Source organism: Cebus imitator, unplaced genomic scaffold, assembly GCF_001604975.1.
Source record: "Cebus imitator isolate Cc_AM_T3 unplaced genomic scaffold, Cebus_imitator-1.0 Scaffold48, whole genome shotgun sequence".
Classification (NCBI taxonomy): domain Eukaryota; kingdom Metazoa; phylum Chordata; class Mammalia; order Primates; family Cebidae; genus Cebus; species Cebus imitator.
In genome coordinates this window covers 8,169,774-8,191,419 of record NW_016107363.1, presented here as the reverse complement: position 1 = coordinate 8,191,419, position 21,646 = coordinate 8,169,774, and the positions used below count along the sequence as shown (strand labels likewise).

Here is a 21,646-nt window from a genome sequence, read left to right as displayed (position 1 = left end):
AAGACTTTAGTGGCACAAAAAGGAGGCAAAGGGTCACACTCCATAGCCCTTTGCATGGCTCGAACCTCTATACTAGCCCACATTAGTTTAAGATGATCTGATTCCAAGGAGCCCAATTATAAAGAGCCTCAAGAAGTTAAAGCAAAAGTATGATTACTAAAAAAATCAGATGCAGAGAGCATTTATAAACATCTTTTAAACTAGCTCTGACAGGCCAGAAACAAGTTTTGGCTGTCACTAACAGTTAACATCACAATACCATGTGATAAACAATTTAAGCTTAAAGACTTTGGAACATTTAAACTTCACTGCCTTCATTTCAGCGAAATGCTAATTTCTCTGACACATCCCATCAGTCAAACTGTGCAAACACCATGTCAGAGGCTCAACGGAAAAGGCTTCTTGTCCACTTTTTCTGCCTTGGCATTCTAATCTAAGAGCTACCAGCCTCCAGAAAGTTACCAGAAGCAATAAAACGCAGCCAATGGCCTAACAGCTTTTGTTTCTCTCCCTTGCACTAGGAAGTCCTATTCCTTGTAATACCTGTTCTTTAGAGGGATTCAGTGCAAGACACTGGCAAAAGAGTGACTTTCATTTCTGCATCCTCACTACTTTGCATTGGGCTTACTATATGGGAGAAACTCTGTGTTCTGAATGAACAAGTAAATGCATGTTTAATAGGTTATAAAATTAGCTAATATTTGATGGTTTGGGAACATTGCTTAAAAATAAAGTATGGCTGCCACGCGTGGTGGCTCACACCTATAATCCCAGCACTTCGGGAGGCCAAGGTGGATCACGAGGTCAGGAGTTCGAGACCAGCCTGGCCAGCATGGTAAAATCCCAGCTCTACCAAAAATACAAAAGTTAGCTAGGCATGGTGGTGGGTGCCTGTAATCCCAGCTATTCAGGAGGCTGAGGCAGGAGAATTGCTTGAACCTGGGAGGCAGAGGTTGCAGTGAGCCGAGGTCGTGCCGCTGCCCTTCAGCCTGGGCAACTGAGCGAGACTCTGTTTAAAAAAAAAAAAAAGTATGGCAGCTTCTGAAACTTTAAATACTCTGAAACCAAAAAAAGAAAGTAATATTTTAAAAGCTCACTGTTGAGCTTAACATTCCTTGGAAATGTCTACCTTCCTTACATGTTATTAAAAATCTCAGGCTGGATGCAGTGGCTCACACCTGTAATCCCAGCACTTTGGGAGGCCAAGGCAGGTGGATCATGAGATCAGGAGTTCAAGACTAGTCTCGCCAAGATGGTGAAACCCCGTCTCTACTAAAAATACAAAAATTAGCCAGGTGTGGTGACAGGCACCTATAATCCCAGCTACTTGGGAGGCTGAGGCAGAGAACTGCTTAAACCCGGGAGGCGGAGGTTGCAGTGAGCTGAGATTGTGCCACTGCACTCCAGCCTGGGCAACAGAGCAAGACTCCATCTCAAAAAAAAAAAAAAAAAAAAAAAAAAAAAAAAAAAAAAAAAAAAAGAAAAAAAAAGAAAAAATCTCTACTTGTGTTAAAGAGTTGCAGAATTTTTTTCCCTCAACCTTATATCTGAAAGTGCTAGCTATTATTTGAAAGTAATGATAATTGGTACTTACACATGCACACGCGTGCGCACACACACACGCACACGCATGCGCACACACACACGCGCACACACACACACACAGAGAGGGAGACAGAGAGACAGAGAGACAGAGAGAGAGAGAGAGAGAGGGAGAGAACCCAGACATGGTACTGTGGCTTATAATTTAGATTTTCAGAGTTAATTAAAAAGGGCCTTAGGCCTTCTTAATTTCATTTCCACTTCCTCACCTTTCAAAAAGATCTGGAAATGCCCAATGTTTTCATTAGTAAGAAACAAATCAGCAGTAGCCATCTGATGTAAACTAGTGAGGAACCGCAACCACACTGCTGCTCCCTGAGGATGGGCCATTGCTCCCTGTGATCCTGCTGCCCTGCTACCATGGCAACCAAATCAGGCTCTGGTCCTGTGCTCTCACCTGACAGGGTGCTCATTTCCTGGGCGTGACCTGAAAGGCTATCTAGTTCAGTCACCGGCTAGGAAAGGCCACAAGTGATCTAAACTATACAGGGTGAAGAATGTACAAGATCTTGGTTCTCAAATACACACACACTCCCTTATTCAGAATGTGTGAGGTGAAAATGCAGTGGTCAAAGAAGAGGCTAGGCCAGGCATCATGGTTCACACCTGTAATCCCGTCACTTTGGGATGCTGAGGAGGGTAGATCACTTGAGGTCAGGAGTTTGAGACCAGCCTGGGCAACCTGGTGAAATCCCATCTTTACTAAAATATATGAAAATTAGCCGGACATAGTGGTGTGCGCCTGTAATCCCAGCTACTTGGGAGGCTGGGTGACAAGAATCACTTGAACCCAGGCGGCCAAGTTTGCAGTGAGCTGGGATTACACCACTGAACTCCAACCTTAGCGACAGAGCAAGACTCACTCTGAAAAAAAAAAAGGACTCAGAAATAGGGAGAATCAGGTTCAAAGCCTAACTCCCACAGCTGTTAGTCAGTGACTCTTCCGAGCCTCAGTATCTCCACCTACGAAATGTATATTCTAATGTCCCGCCTCCCTCAATGAGGTAAGGCATACAAAATATGTATCAAGGGGCTTGGCTTCTGATTAAGAATCAGTAAGTATTAGCTATTATTACTTGTCCCTAGAAGTTTTTTCTTTTTGTGACAGGGTTTTGCTTTGTTACTCAGGCTGGAAAGTAGTGGCGTGATCATGGCTCACTGAGCCTCTTCTTCCCAGGCTCCAGCAATTCTCCTTCCTCAGCCTCTCAGGTAGCTGGGGCTACAGACATGCACCACCATGTCAGCTAATTTTTTTTTTGTAGAGACAGGGTTTCACCATGTTGCCCAGGCTGGTCTCAAGCCATCCACTCACCTCAGACTCCCAAAGAGCTAGGATTATAGACATAAGCCACTGTGCCTGGGCCCTAGAATATTTTTATTGAAGGGACTGTGGTTTAGAGAACCAAAGCTACTTGCTTAGCTAGAGTCTGAAGCTTGTTCTTGCTTCCCCTTTACCCTCAGAGTTCTGAACTACTCGCCATCTCTTTATTAAACAGACTATCAAGAATTTATAAGGGAAATTCACTTTTTTAAAAAGTTCTTTATCCCCTTAATATTGTGAAAAGTGTCAGAAAAAATCTATTTTTTTGCTTCCATGTACCCTGGCTCTTTCTTAGGAATTAAACTTTAATTAGACGCCAAATTAACATGAGAACTTTCTCCCTTGGAGAGTTTAGAAATTATTTTATCATTGAAAAAAACGTTGGCATGGAGGTAAGTCACTTGGTTAGTTGTTTTTTTATGCTAGGGAGGGCTTACTCAAACAGGCTGACCCATTAGGGAGGGGGGACACTAATTCTTAGTAACTGGGTAGTTCCCTGAAAAAAAGCAACCACTCTGTTTAAGGTCTTCAAAGTAAAAGTAATTGATTCATTCTAAGGTCAAAAGGACTGGCCAGGGCTGTCCCACTTGGAAGGCTCACTTGTTTAAAAGGTGCCCCTCCCTACCCCCACCACTTTTTTCCTTTGGGGGGAAAATAAATCAGTTTTTCATGGGTCGAATGGGCTCTGACTTTTCTCATCCAAAGTCCACTAAGATGTTTACTTTGTTCTGTTAAAAATACAAGAACTCAAACATATGTACTCCTTGGTTTACTGTTCCCACTCATACGAACACATCTGCAGTTAAAAGAGGAAAAACATTTAACAGCTCGTCAGGCCTGATAAATAAGGGCCATTTCTCATGAAGTCTGGCAACAACAGGCCGGTTGTTTAATTTTAGGCTGCTCTTCAAGATCCAAGTCCTCATTTGATGCCTGAAGGATCCATATAGCAATGGGCCAGCATGCATGGTCACACTTCCTCTGAGTATGTACAGAAAAGGACTGCAAAGCTGCTCCAAGCTCAAACCAATTTTCTAATAAATGTGACAAACGCTTAGTTCAGCAAAAAGTTAGTATAAAGGCAAATTACTACAATTTTGCTTCTGGCACAAATTGACAATTTGCATATGCTGCCTAAGGAAACCACGTAGTCCTATACTATTGTCTCATCAAAAACAGAGCAGTTATCCTACAAATTCTGGAATGCGGCCTAACGTTCCTTTTACCCCTATATCAAAGTCCACAGACTCAGGAAGTTTAAGAGATATTGAGGCAGACTCTTTACTCATTATACCTTCTCTGTCTCTGTCTCTCTGTCTCCAGTTGGCTGGCTCTCTTTGGAGAAATTTCTTTGTGGGCTAAAGAAGTTAAAACATGGCTCATAATAAAATGAAAGTCAAAAATATAGAATGAACTCTCTCTCTTGAAATATTAAGGCATATTTTCTAAATTATTCATCTTAGAACATTACTTGCCTTTCAGATACCCTTGGAATATTCCAGCCTTAGTGCTAAAATTGACTCCTGAACTAAAGCTATCTAAGTCATGAAACTCTCATTAAGTATCTTGACCAAGACAGTCAGTGAGAGATAAGAGATCAATGTAAAAACTTTCTGCACATCTATGTCGTATCAAGGCATGGGAACCAAAAGGTTTTAGGAAGATTAAAATGCAAATATAACTGGGTAAACAGAACTCACATAGCAACAGTAGGATTTATAACCTTCACAACACTCTCCAAACAGTGAAATTATCTCTAATATTAGCTGTTTTGGTACTTCCTGCCTATTTTCCTGGAATACCGTGTGCCACAGGGTGATGAGAGACCTAATCTCGCCTGGAAGAAGTCAGCAAAGTAATCTGCTCTCATTATCTGCTTTACAACAAATGAAAAACACTTGGAACTGGGGTGGATCATTCAAGTACTCATAGAAGGAAACAGAAATGTATAGAATGGGGAGTTGTGGGGACTGAGGCAAAATAGAGCACACACCTTGTCCAAAGTAAGTTAAACGAACAAACAACTTTATGTACACAATAAAACACAAATCCAGTCCCAGGATCATAAATTTATGACTCCTAAGATCACAGCTTATTTTTATTTAATTAGGAAAAGGAATGAGTTATGTTGAGATGAAACTAACCATATACTAAGCTGTCCTATGAAATTACTTAGCTTTGTATATATGCTAAACATTAGCAACATATGCTTATTATCCTGTTTATAAAACTACATTTTGACCATGAGATTTTTTCTTGTGGCCTGAAAAGTTTGTTTGGTTTTTTTTGGTAGTGGATAGGAATATGTCAATAAATTTTTACTGGGCTAGTAATAATTATATTAGCAATTGGCCTGATAATATTAACTAGTTTTGATTTGATATGAGCCTAGTAATAGTTTCATGTGTACCTTTACTTATTTTGTTGCAAATGGCCCTGTTACTTTTAAAAGCAGTATATTTATAATAAGAAAAGAACTGCTTTCATGTTTTAAATAGACAGTCTAAACATAATTATAATTTTACTAGGAATTTGGTTTTTTCAGATGTGAAACCAATACTTGTAAAAAAAAAAAAAAAGTCTAGCTAAATGTTTCTCATCTATATTATTGAAATTTATCTGCAACAAAGACCAGAGAACTTTCTTACCCAGCCCACGAGGATGGGACCAACATGTTCAGTCGAGCCATCAGGCTTCCGAGCATCTCGAAGCTGACTAAGGAGCTCTGGCAAAAAACAGACAGAATGCTTATTTGTTAGGCATTTAAATATGAACAGGGCTGGAAGTAGGTTCTGAGTTATTCACATGGCAGGCATTTCATAATCACTCACTCATTATAAGACAACTCAATTAAAGCTACAAGTCACAACCCATCCTGGGAACAAAATTATACCTTCATGTAGAGGAATTAGAGAGTCCAGTGTTCCAAAAATTTGATTCAACTCTTGTTCTGTCATTATGGAGAGTTTCAGCATGGGGTCATGATAAGCCTGCACAAAAAGGGCAAGAGATATAAGCAAATGTTTAAAATCAGAGGAAGTACATTGTTCATATAAGTGGCTCCTGAGAGGTCCTATCCAATAACAAGATTTTCGGCTCTCTAACTTCTCCCATAAAGCTTCAGAAACAGCAGATAGGTGTGGCTGGAGGAGAGGAAAAACCAGCACTGCCTTGAAACTTTGTGGTTGTTGATAAAACAAAGCAGATTTTTCTAAAGTTTTTTTTTTTTATTCTAGTATATCAAGTATCTAGGAAAGAGCATACATCCTAGGCATAGAACAGATTTGACTGTTAAAATGTTTTCAAAATGAAGATCCTGCCTGTTTAAAAAAAAAATCCTACTTTATTCAAAACTAGCTACCAGTAGATTCTTTTTTTCAATGAGTACATATTTAAAATAAAGAAAAAGAAGAAAGAAACAGTGGCTGGTATCCTGTAGTACTATTTGAACAAAGAGAGTAAAACCTCTGCCAATCCTATCATCTCTTATTAGAGATAACTGAACAACAAGAATATAGTTATACCCAGGGCACAGAAACAGAATATGAAGACTTAGAATCTGTTTCCTGCCTTCAAGGATTTTTTTTTTTCTTTTTTTTTGGGAGAGAGTCTCGCACCGTCACCCAGGCTATAGTGCAGTGCTGCGATCTTGGCTCACTGCTATCTCCACCTCCTGGGTTCAAGCAATTCTCCTGCCTCAGCCTCCCCAGTAGCTGGGACTACAGGCAGGCACCACCATGCCCAGCTAATTTTTTTGTATTTTTAGTAGAGATTGGGTTTCACCATGTTGGTTAGGATGGTCTCGATCTTCTGACCTTGTGATCTGCCTACTTTGGCCTCCCAAAGTGCTGGGATTACAGGCGTGAGCCACCGCACTCAGCCTTAAGGAGTTTTATAAAGCGAATGGGGAAGATAAGAAAAACAAAAATATTTTTAGTTTAATATTTTAGTTTCTGATCTCATGGAAAATGAAATCTATGTTTAAATTAAAAAAAAACTTTTTTTTTTTTTTGAGATGGAGTCTTGCTCTGTCACCCAGGCTGGAGTACAGTGGCACAATCTCAGCTCACTGCAGCCTCTATCTCCTGAGTTCAAGTGATTATCCTGCCTCAACCTCCTAAGTAGCTGGAATTATAGGTGCCCGCCAGCATACCAGGCTAATTTTTGTATTTTGTTAGTAGTGAAGGGGTTTCACCATATTGGCCAAGCTGGTCTTGAACTCCTGACCTCAAGTGTTCCGCCCACCTTGGCTTCCCAAAGTGTTGGTATTACAGGCATGTGCCACTGGGCCTGGCTTATGTTTAAAAATTAGTTAAAGATTAAAAACAAGACTGATGTCACATGACAGCAAAAAGCCATCAAATCATAACTACTCTAGAGGTTCAGAGAATTAAAGCTGGAGTGGCCAAGGGAAGTTTTGAAGATGAGCTCCTTGGTACAGAGGAGGAGGCAATAAATGTTATATAAGAATGAATTGAGATTTGAGCTGGTTCCTGAAGGATGGGTGGATATGGATGGTTGAAAGGAAAGAGAAAAGTTTCTAGGAAGGTAGGGCCACCATTAGTAAAGGGATGGCAGGGAAACATCTGAAGGTGCTTGAGTTTGGCAAATCTTGATGCAGGAAAGGGGAGTTAGACATATGACCAGCATGATAACATCTCAGAGTGAAATAACTTCTTTGCCCTCTCTGATCTCCTCCTTCTCCAGCCCTACCTAAAATTCATTTCTTGGCTGTGTCCAAGCGAAGCTTGGGTGGCCATCTCTCAGGAATGCTAAAGGTAGAATTTCATCTCAGCAGAAAGACTAAAACCCTTAAAAGAAGGGAGGTATCCTTCTATCCTTCCAACCCTGTGATTCTTTGAGGAGGCTGTGAATATCAGATAAAGGAGTCTGGATTTTAGCCTACAAGCCATGGAGTTGGGGGGCTGTGTTACTGGAATGGAAACATTTTTGAGGAAGATTTGTTGTCCTTCCCCTCCCCATACAAAATGTTGACTAGAAAACACAGTCCAATATAAGAGACCCCAACTTATATGATAGTATGCAATTGCCTCATTTAACTTTATTCACTTTTGAGATTCAAATGGCTTTATTTCTAAAACACAGCTCAAGTTTCAGATATGCACACATTCTCTCCCATGGACAAAGAGTCCTACATATGAGACTTCTAGGACAAGGAAATAGACATAAAGCCAGGCCTCCATGGACATTTTCGGATTTAGGCTGAAGTATTCTTTGAGATGCATTAGAGACATGCAGAGGTAAACCCCTAAAGGTGCAAGGCCTGGAGAGCTATTCTGCCTTCTTGTTTTGAAGCATTTTCCCCTGTTTGGTATGTGGTAGAAGATTCTTCTCAATTTTGATGACCAGTCTTAGTTTTAAAGAGAGTTGTCATGAAGCACCACTTTAGGGTTGTTAAATTATTCAAGAAAAAATATGACTCAAATGACCACTGGATTTAAATTTACCTTTTTTGCTAATTTCAAGTCTTCTATCAAGTCTTCTTCTCCTTGGGAAAGCTCAAAGATCGCCTGTGAGGAAAGGCAAACATATTAACTGAATTCTCCCTTCATTTACAAGACCATATTCAAACAATGCTCGCTCCACTACTCAAAACCCCAAATTTACATACTTAAGTATTTTAAAGTTAGTCCCAAAAAGTTATATTAAACTGAAACAAATACATCTGTGCTTAAACCTGCAATGAAATTGTGCTTCTCTGTGGGAGAAAGTTTCCACACATTTCTAATCCAAAAGTCATCTTTCAGGTTACAGAACTTTGATGGAGCCGAACAAGTGGGAACTATTTTTTTTTTTTTTTTTTTTTTTTGAGACAGAGTCTTGCTCTGTAGCCCAGGCTGGAGTGCCGTGGCATGATCTTGGCTCATTGCAACCTTCACCTCCTGGGTGAAGCCTCCTGAGTAGCTGGGATTACAGGCACATGCCACCACACCCAGCTAATTTTTGTATTTTTTGTGCAGATGGGATTTCACCATGTTGGTCAGCTTGGTATCAAACTCCTCACCTCATCATCTGCCTGCCTCGGCCTCCAAAATGCTGGGATTACAGGTGTGAGCCACCGCATGCGCCAGTGAGAACTATTTTAGGTAAAATAATTACAGTGTGAGCCATGGATTTGGCACCCTTGTTGTGAGAGGCAATCATAAGAAGTGATTCAGGGGCTATTCTAGATAATGGAAGTGGCAATATTATTAACTGGACCATCCCCACTTTTTCTTCTACTCAACAGAAGGTGAATCTCAGCAGAAAGTTTTATTTGCGTTATCCACTGCCTTGAGGCTGAGATTGTAGGAAGAATCCAATATTTTATCTCTCCAAATACATTGTGGTGAAGTTAATTCATTCTAAATTACTTCTCAGCCCCACAGGTACAATAAATAAAATTATAGGAGCTGATTGTGTGGAAGAGTGTGTAAATGGACCATTTCTAATTTGGCTCTATTAAGCCATCATGCTAAAGAGCTATGATGTGAAGAACACTCTTTCACTCCCATCTGGGAAGTGAAATTGTCAGCAAACATTACATTATTAAAGGACTACAAGTTTGTGATGATAGTTCAGGGTCTACTATGTTTCAGGCTATAGGGAAGAAGTGGTCAGGCTTTGAACGCTCCCTCTGCCTGGGGCTGACTGGTAAACTGGGCACAAAGCAGGTGAAGGTGCAACCCCGGGCTGAATACTCCAAGGATCTCATCAGATGATGCAGGCATGAAGTGCTCAGCACAGCTTGGCACAAGCACTTAGACAAGCTCTTCTATACAGGATAATATTATCACAGCCATTTAGGGCAATTGATACAGAAAACTTACAGGGAGTGAAATTAACTGGATTCTATAGAAAGGAAGTTTTCCACAAAGCAGAATCAAAGTTATATAAATTAAATATTTAAAAATACTCTGTAAGTTGCTATCAAAATATAACTCAAATGATTATTTTTGTGAATTCAGTAACCTAAATAGACACTTGGTTTCATCTTCTTATAAATTCAGATTTTCACATCAGTTTCTTTTTAAAGTGAGGGCCACACCCTACCAGCTGGGTTTTGGTTTCTCAGTTCCCTCCCCAAGGTCAGACACTCCCGTTTTCCTCCTTCTACAAATGCAATCAAGAATTGATTTGGAGACTGAGGCACAAACTCCAGCACAGCTGTCTCCTGCAGTGCACCTTTGTTCCAGACACATAGCCAACTCCATGGGCCCCGAGCCTACCTCCTGACGTTTGATTTCCTTGGATGTAAGCATCTGATTGACGCACACATCGAAGGTCTCACTCCAGAGCTTGCTATCTCTCCGTTTCGTGCTTGAGGGGGCGGCATTTCTGGACCAGGGTCGGGGGGCAAGGATGTCAGGGCGGCTCTCGCTGCGGAAGCTAATGGAGCGCTAAACAATGAGAAAAACAAACCATCATGGGGGCAGCGGCAGGACTGGGTGGATCTTTGAGCAGTTTCCTGTCGTTGACAGAATATAAATCATATATGTGAAAGAAAAAGAGGACATTGCCACAAGGCCTTTGGGAAGTAGGGCATTGTCTTGAGTCTACGTGCTAAGGAAAATTGGACAGGGTTTGGAACATGTGCTGGGAGTATCCGTCCTGTATGACCTGGATCCCAAGTGGACTATAGCACAAGCACATATCAGGCCAAACTCACGCATGAAGGCAGTTCTTGGATACGTGATGAGCTCTACTTTTTTCCAGTGGACATCTTCCCTCTTTAGAAGAACGAGAGATAACAACAGTGGATGGTCTTTATTTATGTATTGCTTAAACATTTGGCCAGTACTTCTACCCTCCTCCTTCTATAAATAGAATCCCACTATCTTTGGGTATTCTATTTCATATAGTTTTGGTGGGCTCCCCCAGACCTGACCAATAGAGTATTCCACCATCCTGGTTAGAGATGGGCATGTGATTCCCTGAAATTTGTCACATGATTTATGGGAGAAAGAAGGGAAGAGTATTCCTTTGGGATTTTGAGTTCAAGAGATAACAGAAATGGGCTTACAGCAGCAACTCTCCCTGGTTGCACAGAAGCATATGTCTGCTACAGGAGAGAATAAAGAGACCCAGAATGAAGGATGGAGTGACCAATGGAGACAAGAAGGGAGCAAGCTTTACTAATACTGCTTGAGCATCTGGATCCCACTGTGCCTAAAACCAGAAGCACCCTTAGACATTTTTGTTACGTGGGCTAAGACATTTCCCTTTCTATTATCTCATTGGGGTTCTGTCAACTTGAAACATCTGACTAATACACATACCAAATACCATCTTCGCAGCAGATGATTCCTGTCCCCAAGGTATTTTCCTATTCCCAAAGAGGCCCCAGTAGCCTCTGGGGCAGTCTAACCACCTGAAGTCCACCTTTGTGACTTAAACATGCCACCAGAATGCTTTCTTGTGACAAATACAAATGATCTGGAAGAAAGCTGAATGCATCACTTTCAGTCTTCATCCTAGAAAATTTCATCACACTTACTGGGGACTTTGCCAAAGCAATGAGGTATTGCTGTGCTCAAAAACCACGTTCTTGTTTAGGAAGTGTTCCCCACCATGGCTCTCTGGGGAATTCAGCATAAAGTTTCAACTCTTCAGCTTGGCACAGAAAGTCGCGCGCGCGTGTGTGTGTGTGTGTGTGTGTGATGGAGTCTCGCTCTGTTGCCCAGGTTGGAGTGCAGTGAGGCAATCTCGGCTCACTGCAACCTCCACCTTCCGGGTTCAAGCAATTCTCCTGTGTCAGCCTTTCGAGCAGCTGAGACTACAGGTGCCCACTACCACGCTCGGCTAATTTTTTGTATTTTTAGTAGAGACGGGGTTTCACCGTGTTAGCCAGGATGGTCTCGATCTACTGACCTCATGATCTGCCCTTCTCAGCCTCCCAAAGTGCTGGGATTACAGGCGTGAGCCACTGCACCCAGTCCAGAAGTCTCTTTTAATCTGACCACAGTCTCTGTATTTAGGATCCCATCCTGCCACTCGTCCATGAACCTCCATTCTCCAACCAAACCAGGCTATCTGTCATTCCCTAAATATGTCATGCTTTGCCATCCTCTGTACTCCCTTTGAGCAATCTTCTCTTCCTGGAATATGTTTCCATCATTTCACAGTTGGCTAACTCTTAACTGTCCTCAGGATGTAACTCACACAGCACGTCCTCTAAGAAGTCTTCACCAACATTCTCCTGTCATTCTACCTTCTGCCAGAGCAATTTGGACATACCTCTGATGTCACACTTGATTAGAATTATTGGTCACCTGCTCTTAACTATAAACTTCCTGAGGTCAGGAACTGAGTCTGCATATGACATATGAGCCTTCATCACAAAAGCATTCTAAGGCAGTTCCCAATTATTTTGAGATTCAACAATAAAATTCCAGAAAGTAAAGAAAATTTTAAAAAGAACTACTCAACATAAGGGCATTGTTAAGAAAGATATAATTGGCGGGGTGCAGTGGCTCACACCTGTAATCCCAGTACTTTGGGAGGCTGAGGTGGGTGGATCACCTGAGGTCAGGAGTTTGAGACCAGCCTGGCTAACATGGGGAAACCCCATCTCTACTAAAAGTATAAAAATTAGCCGGGTGTGGTAGCAGGCACCTGTAATCCCAGCTACTCAGGAGGCTAAGATAGAATTGCTTGAACATGGAAGGCAGAGGTTGCAGTGAGCTGAGATCATGCCACTGCACTCCAGCCTGGGAAATAAGAAAGACTCCTTCTTAAAAAAACAAGTTATAATTACCTGCTGGATATAATATTATCTAGCCACTAAGACAATTCAGAGATAATTTAAAATGTAAAAATCCCTTCTATGTAGGCTAAAATAAAAGGATTAAAAATCTATATGTGAACATTTTATAAGTATGCAAAAAATACACATAATCAAAGACATAAAGAGATCACAAAACTGTACTGTTTTTTCATGTTGACATTATGGGTGATTTCTGTACTACTTTATAAATGTTTATGTCTGAAGAAAAATAAGGCTGGGCATGTTGGCTCATGCCTGTAATCCTAGCACTTTGGAAGGCTGAGGCAGGCGGATCACCTGAGGTCAGGAGTTCAAGACCAGCCTGAACAACATGGTGAAATCCTGTCTCTACTAAAAATACAAAAAAATTAGCTGGGCGTGATGGTGGATGCCTGTAATTCCAGCTACTTGGGAGGTTCAAGGAGAATTGCTTGAACCCAGGAGACAGACGTAGTAAGATGAGATTGTGCCACTGTACTCTAGCCTGGGCGACAGAGCGAGACTCCGTCTTAAAAAAAAAAAAAAGAAAGAAAAGAAAAAATGAGGCTGGGCTTGGTGGCTCATGCCTGTAATCCCAGCTCTTTGGAAAGCCAAGGCAGGTGGATCACTTGAGCTGAGGAGTTTGAAATCAGCCTGAGCAACAAATCAAGACCTTTGTTTCAGTTTAAAATTTTTAAAAACATATAGATACATATAAGAATAAATGAAAAATGTAAAAAGAAACTTCCAAAGAGCTTCAGGGTATTGCTACAACTTTCTGGAAGCAGGAAACTTCCTCTGTTTGCAAGTAGCAACACAAGCCCCTTAGGCTGGCAAAAGCACTGGGGAGCTCCTGTGCTCACTAATGAGCTCATGATGGCTGGACCAGCCCTATGTAGATCCAGAAAGTGCTTGCACCAAATACACAGTTCACTAATGGGATCTTGCAAATCCTTGTGATCTCTTAAAAACAGTCCCTTGTAAACAGTAACCAGCAACTAAATGCATGCAGATCCCCAGCACTCCAAATCAATTAGCCACAAGCATTAAAAGGTCAAAACAAGCCCAGTGAGTCATTAAGTAACTTGCTCAACCCAGTTTGCAGTTCTGATGGCAGCTGGGTTGAGAATTAAAGAGCAGAAAGAAAGGAAAATACAAAGAAAGAAAATTCAAAATGAAAGTTTCCACTTTCACTTGAGAGAATCAACCTCCTACTCTGTTATATCTTCAGTCTTTGGCCAACTTTAAACTCCCCCTACCAATCTGAAAATAATGTATGCTAATTTTAAATTTTCATATATTACAAAATTGTATAAAATTAAGTACAAATGCCCTCATTTCTCCAAGTCTGTCTCCTAGAAATAACAACTATTAAGTTTGTTCTATCTAGCTATTTCCAAATTTTTTCTGTGTGTTTGCTAATATTCATAGAAAACTGAATGCTTTCTCTTTCTACTTGACAATATCTTGAGGTGAAATTCATATGACTCAATTACTTTTGTTTGTTGTTGTTGTTTTTAAGAGATGGGTCTTGCTCTGTTGCCCATGCTGGAGTGCAGTGGTGCAATCATAGCTCACTGTAATCTCAAACTCCTGGGCTCAAGTGATCCTCCCACCTCAGCCTCTTGAGTAGCTGAGACTATAGGCAAGTTCCACCACTAAGCAAGTGCCTGGCTAATTTTTTTGTTTTTAATTTTGTAGGCATGGGGTCTTGCTGTGTTGCCCAGGTTGGTCTTGAGCTTCTGGTCTCAAGAGATCCTCCTGCCTCAGCCTCCCAAACTGCTGGGATTACAGGTATGAGCCACTGTGCCCAGCCTACAATTAACCATTTTTTAAGTGAACAATTCAATGCTATTTAGTATATTCACAAGGTTGTACAACTACCACCTCTATCTAGTTCCAAAACATTTCCATTACCTCAAATTCATTTATTCTTTTTAATGGCTGCAGAGTTAGTATCCCATAGTCTGGACAGGCCTATTGATTTAATCAACTGATGAGCATTAAAATTGTTTCCAGTGTCTGGCTATTATAAAAAGTGCCTCAGTGAACATGCTTTGTATATTTGTGCTGATACTTCCAAAAGGCAGGAATTCCTTAAGTGGAATTCCTTGGTCTAAGAAGTATAAACATTTTAATGTTTGAGATGTGTCGCCAAGTTGACCTCCAAACAGGCTATTCAACTTTATATTCCTCAGACAGGTACATGATAGTACACTTTGGTCACACTCTCATCAACAAGGTATAATTATCAATCTGATAGGTTAAACAACTATACCTTAATTTCAGTTTTGTGTTTTGAAGGTAAGATTGAGGATATTTTAATTAATTTGTTAAAAAATTTCCCAGAGAGTTGGAGATTGTCTTCTGTTGTGGCATGGGAAAAAAAGAGAGCTCTATCATTGTTTTGTGTTTCTCTAGTGACTGCTGGGCTCGGGGTACTATGGGGGATATCACAGAGGGTCTTTTAGCACTTCTGATTTCTTCTCTTTGATTCTCACAACCATCCTGCAAGTTGGGGGTTTATTCCATTCTACTGAGGAGGAAATTGAGGTTGAGGGAAGCTAAGATTCAAAACCAGATCTGTTTGGTTCCAATAGAGCCTGAGCTCTTTCTACTATGGGGACTGCATCTACTGTTTACATGCAAGACATACATTGTGGGGAAATTTCAATGAGATGGAATCCAGCTCCTGCCTTCTAGGAATGTAAATCTAGTTAAGGAGACAGAGAATGCATTTGCTTGGTTTTAGGAATAATGGCTGATCTCTGACCAAATTTCAAATTTACACCTTTAATTAGGTTGGATTAAAAGAAACATTTCTTCCTGCTCCACTCAGAAGGGACCTGGATGTTGAAAGGAAGAATCCCAAAGGAGGAATAAAGAATGCCAACCATTTGTCCGGGTGAGGTTGCTCATACCTGTAATTCCAGCACTTTGGGAGGCTGAGATGGGAGGATTACCAGAGGCCAGGAGTTTGATACCAGTCTGGGTAACATAGCAAGACCCTGTCTCTACAAATAATAATAAAAGAATGCCAAATCAGTGTGTAGTCAGCAGCCAGCTGGCCCTGGGGAAAAGGGGTAGCAGCTGGGCTGGTCTGGGGACAGCACCTAGGTGATGGGCAGGTATTCACAACAGCACTGACCACATACCATGAGCACCCCTGTACCAGTTATCAGTACCACTGGGAAAAACTATATGAGAGAACTAGAGTTAAAGGAGGGACAGGTGACTACTACTAGAAGAAAACTCCAAGAGGATGCCTCTTGAGAGAAAACATCCCTACCAGCAACCCTGCCACTGTCCATCCACACATCCTCTACCCGTCTCTATTTTTCTCTATATTCAACATGTGCTATACTTATAGGTTTGTTTGTTTCTTTCATGTCTATTTCCTTCCAATAGAAGGTAAACTCCTTGAAGGCAGGGATATCTACCTGCTCTATTCACTGATGGATTCATTAGCAACTGACACATAGTAAGACCTCAACAACTTTTGCTTAATGATTAAATGTTATGCTTGCTATGTGCTAGGCACTGTGAGGGGAGCTTTAGAGCCCTGCTTTACCTGAGAGGTAAGGATTCTGCCTCTATTTACAGATGAAGAAACTAGAGGCTCAGAGAAGGTGACACTTTGCTGAAGGTCACACAGCTAATGAATGGGTGCTTTATTATTTAAAACATGGTGGTAAGGTGACTGTCAGAATGACAATCCTAGTCTGGTCTATTTTAGGCTAAACCTCACAATATTTAACCAATATCCTACCTACCCTACTTGCCCTAGGATAAGATTCATAGTATGGTGGGGTACACATGCCCAAATAAATGAATTGCAGGTTACTTCTTGGTGTGTAGAGAGTTTCTCAACCTGGCCACCACAACATTTTGGACTAGAAATTCTTTACTGTGGGAGGCTGTCTGTGCATTGTAGGACATTTAGCCCCGTCTTTGGCCTCTAACCACTAGATTCCAGCAGTACATCCTGCCCAGTTATGACAACCAAAACACGCCCAGACATTGCCAAATGTTCCTGGGGTGAGAAACACCGGTCCATGGTAACTAAAAGAGGCCCACCTCAAAGTGGGGGACCTGGCCTTGGGCGGGACCACATAAAAACAGAAGCACGTACATAGATCTCCCTGGGTGTGGGGATGCTGGGACTGGAGTGAAAAATATTCCAGAATAAGCAAGAGTTTCCATGAGGGAATCAGCCTACCAAATGAGTCAAAAACTGAAATCTCATAATTGCTGGCAGCTAAAACAACAATGACCATAACAGAGATAATGCAGATTTAGGAAATGGATGCTCATGTTTATGCCTGAGCTGGGTATGTGGAAAAGATGCTACAAATGCAAAGGGGACTGTCTGTTGGGGGCTGGGATGTGCTCTTTACATGTGTCAGAGGAAATGTAAACCCAGCAGGTAGACATAATGGGACAGGTCTGATTTGTTAATGCCGCCAGTTCAGCGGGGTACTCCCTTGCCCTTTTCCAAAAACAGTTTTCCACAGCCACAGATAACATGCTCCAATAAAGTATTCAAGCCAAGGAAATTCTCCAGGCTTACCTTCCTGACCATATTGCTATTTTGTAGCAGATGGTTTATTATCAAGGATTGGAGGCTGGGGTGGGACTGTAAGAGGAAAATACTTTCCTATGTTGCCATTGCAGTAGGTTAACCCAAAATGTATAGCAATAATGGCCAGGACAAGAAAATGTTCTCCAACAGCATCCTGGAGGAGTCTCCTACGAGGCTCCATTACAGAAATTAATGTTAAGTGAGAAGTAACACTTCCCAGCTATGTGGTCTCTGCCACATTTGACCCTCATGCTCATCCTATGAGAGGCATTGGGCAGGTTCTTGTATTTTTCCCTTTTTAATAGGTGAGAAATTTGAGTAGCAGAGGGGTAAGTGACTGGCACGAGGTAAGTGCTGGAATAGGAACAGAGTGCTATTGTTTGACTCCAAAACATGGATTTGGGTGAAGAATGCAGGTTTTGGAGTAAAACAGGCATGGCCTCAGGTCGACTCAATGGCTGAGAGACCTTTCATCTCTCTCGGTCTCAGTTTCCTCATCTCTAAAAGGTGCATAATACCAAGTACCTCACAATGTTGTAGTAGGATTATATAAGATAAAGTACATGAGAGGCTTGGCCAAGTCCCCAGTACTCGGTCAGCAGGAATGGTAGTTACCTATCATTGTCATACCACAGACTGCACTGCCACCATTATGCTTGTTGATACATGCTTTGATTCATTAGCAAACAGCAGACATATCTCTCTGAACTACCTGGACAAATGGTTCCTAGAGGGACTTCCATTAGGACAACTCCTAGGGAGAGGAAGGCCCTCAGCAGGACAGTGTTGTTTATAAAAGATCTGGAAACAGCCTAAAATGTTCTACAAGAGAGATTAAACAAATTACACTGCAACAATAAACAATTGTTTCTTAAACAGTTGTTAAGCAACATTCTTTTTGAGAAAACCTTAATGATAAGGTGAGAACCTCACATGTAGTGTTAAGAAAAGAAAGATCCCAATTTGAAATACAACAAAACGTTAACAGGGGTTACATCCCCTGGAGGGTGGGACTATGGATAATTTTTGTTTTATTTTTAAAATTGTATTGATTTTTAATTTTTTGATTTTTTTTTTTTTTTTTTTTTGGTAAAACAGGGTCTTACTATATTGCCCGGGCTAGTCTTGAACTTCTGGCCTCAAGCAATCCTCTTGTCTCAGCCTCACAAAGTGATGAAATTACAGGTGTGAGCCACTGCACTTGGCTTTTATTTTCATTTTTTAATTCTCTACATTTATTTTCCAGCTTTAATGAAGAAATATTAACTGAGAAACTAATATTAACTAAGAAACACAGTCAGTTGATGAACATGAAAGACAATGAACACTGAGTTAGAAATGGCACAATACAAAACCACATATTTAGAATCTGATTCAGATTGATGCACATTATAACCATGGTAAAAGGGCACCCAATTAATTCATAATCAATAAATGTCAAGCCTCAAAGACCCAGGACAACAAGAAACCCTTCTGTAGCTGGGAGATATTCTGAGTAGAATGAATGAAAAGCTGAAGAAAATATTTGGCTTAGGTGTAGAGAAAATATCATACCATTTGCATAGTACAAGCCAAAAATTAGGAAGGCTTCCAGAGGCTTGGGGCAGCAGCCCAACCATCTTCACTGGGCACCATAAAATGGCTTTTGCATGAGAATGTTAATGACAAAATAGTCCATGAGCCGAAATGGAAATGATGACTCTCCCTGACGCAGAAGGCGAACAGCAGTGAGGTGGAATGCTCCAACTCAAAAGTCTGGTGATTATTTTAAAATCCTGGCAAACTGCAAGCTTTATTATGACCAAACTTGGACTTTTCGTGATAAGTCTACAGCAGGAGAGGCACTCTGAACACTCTACAGAATCCCAGCTCCGGCACTTACTAGCTTTGTGACCTTGGGCACAATTTTCAACCTTCAGATCTCTCCCCATAAGTGGTGAATCCTATCTTGCAGAGTTTTAGAGGAGATGATAGAAGGCCATGAACATAAGGTACTTTGTGCAGAACCTGGTTCATCACAGATACTACACTAATGAGAGTTATTATTAAATAAAAAATGACACGTTTTAAATTACAACAGTCAACTTTTTTTTTTTGGAGACAGTTTTTTGCTTTGTTGCCCAGGGTGCAGTGCAGTGGCGTGATCCCAGCTCACTGCAGCCTCCCCTTCTCGGGTTCATGCAATTCTCATGCCTCAGCCTCCTGAGTAGCTGGAATTACAGGTATCCACCACCACGCCCAGCTGATCTTTTTGTATTTTAGTAGAGACAGGGTTTCACCATTTTGCCCAGGCTGGTGTTGAACTCCTGAGCTCAGGCAATCCACCTCTCTTGGCCTCCCAAAGTGCTAGGGTTATAGGCGTGAGCCATGCGCCCAGCTGCATAGTCAACTATTTACAATGGCTTCTAGGAACAGTAAAGAACAGTAATATTCTACTACTCCAGGAATAGTAAAGAACAGCAGAGAATCAGGAGTTCCTCTTGAGGTGGACTACAGGTCACCTCTGAGCTATACTCTCCAAGCTTGTCCAACCTACCTTATTCTGTTGTTGTTGTTTTATTTCTGTTTCTTTTATTTTAGCCTTTTAGCAGCCTAAAGCCATGGTTTCTAGTTTCTGTTTCCAGTGATAAGCAGAAAAGAGGAATAGGGAAGGGGCTTTACTGGCCCAACCAGAAAAAGAAACTAAGAACCTATGCCTGCATTATCTCTCTTGGATACCCAGTACAAGACAGTCTGGTTTCTGGTTGCTTTCCCTAACACACATGTGCCACCCACCCCCAAGCTCATCTCCATGTCAGCTAAATAAGTTAGTTATAGAAAATTTATGACCTTGGACCAAGGGACAAAGTTTGAGGTTGTTAGAGAAGGAAATCATGGTTGCCAGACATGGAAATCAGCACATATGCTTGGATAATCTTCTTACTTATTATTTCTTATATCTAGATGGTATCAGTCTTCCCATATTCCTTTCTCAAGCTTGAAATGCTTTCTCCCTTTCATCCTTATCATCTGTGAGCCATTCTAGGCCATCCCAAATCCCTCCACCCTTGCTAGGCAGTCCTTTCTTGATGACCCTTCAGGCCATTACTAAGCTGTCTCTCTGTGGAAGATTTTATCATAGAAGATTTTCTAATCTTACTCATTTTTATCTGGTTGCAAAGGTAATACATAATTATTTTAAAAATTCTAGTACAGTAGAAATATATAATGAAGAAAAATCAATAGTTCTATCTCATTTATTTATTTTCTATTCACTTGTAATTCTTACATACTGGGGAAAAAAGAAGAACAAAAACTAAAAGAACTGCAAAAGTATCTTATAATTGTATTCCTAAGAGACAACAGAAAAAAAAAGAGTTTGACGTTTCTGCTTTTTTTCCTATTCATATACTAATACGGTGTATATTATTAATTGGGACAGTGGTTTTGAACTTCCCAACTTTCTTCCCCTACTTGCTAATATATCTTAGACAACTTTTACCAAGTAGAACTTTTACAGTTCTCCAGAGCAGGACTGCCTTTTTGTATTGACTATCTCCCCATTAAGTCTTGGTAGAATAAATAACACAGTAGATCCAAAGAACATTAATGGAGACCACTAATTTATCATATATTCATACTGCATCTGGGTTAAATAAAATAATTCCCTGATCTAAGGGCCAGAGGATGGGGCAACGAGAGGCTGCGGTTGCCAGAAATCCTTCTTTGCCATAGCAATCCCCCCTGAAGGGGCTACAACTTGGGGAGGGGACATATTCTATTATGAAGTAGCCCAGCTGAAGGAGATGGGCAGGGCCCCATCACTAGGTGCACCCACTGCCAGTCCCCGGAGAGAGCTTAGGAGCATCAGTGGCTGCCTTTTTTAGTCATAACAGTGATAATAATATCAACTACCAATTTTTGAGCACATCCTAAGTAATGTGGGTATTAGGCACTGTGGGTACAGAGATAAGAAACCACCTTGACTTGCATGGAAAACCCAAGGGGCCCCTGGGAACTGCTATCTTGAAAGATATCACAGCAAAGAGGATAGCTGTGGCGACAAAGAAGGAGAAATGTAAGAAGTCTAGATTTATATGTGAAAACAGAGAAGCAATTCTATCCAAAACTGACACACATTAAGAACAAAAGCCTTGCTATATCATTGGCCTTTAGTATTTACACCCTTTGACCAGAATTCCACTTCTAGGAATATAATAAAAGGAAATAAATACAGACATACACATGATCAGGATGTAGAAAGCACCATTATCTATAATGATGAAAAAACGGAAACAAATGTTCAACAATAGCAAAGCGATTAACTAAACTGTACATTCTTTTGCTGAAATGCTATATGAGTCCATTAAGAATCACGTCTGTGGCGAGGCTCATGCCTGTAATCCCACCACTTTGG

At 41.0% G+C, this 21,646-nt stretch overlaps 1 protein-coding gene across 10 annotated transcripts in view; it reads right to left on the bottom strand.

Moving 5' to 3' along the window:
* Positions 1 to 21,646, bottom strand: part of ARHGEF3 (Rho guanine nucleotide exchange factor 3) — a 285,595-nt gene that overhangs the window by 19,972 nt on the left and 243,977 nt on the right. For all 10 annotated transcript variants that reach the window (XM_037738103.1, XM_017527477.2, XM_017527479.1 and 7 more), the window contains 4 exons: positions 10,153 to 10,323; positions 8,392 to 8,454; positions 5,817 to 5,913; positions 5,572 to 5,648 (listed from right to left, as the gene is read on the bottom strand). In XM_037738103.1, the coding sequence (XP_037594031.1) occupies positions 5,572 to 5,648; positions 5,817 to 5,913; positions 8,392 to 8,454; positions 10,153 to 10,323 (408 nt within the window). The remainder of the gene's footprint in view (positions 1 to 5,571; positions 5,649 to 5,816; positions 5,914 to 8,391; positions 8,455 to 10,152; positions 10,324 to 21,646) is intronic.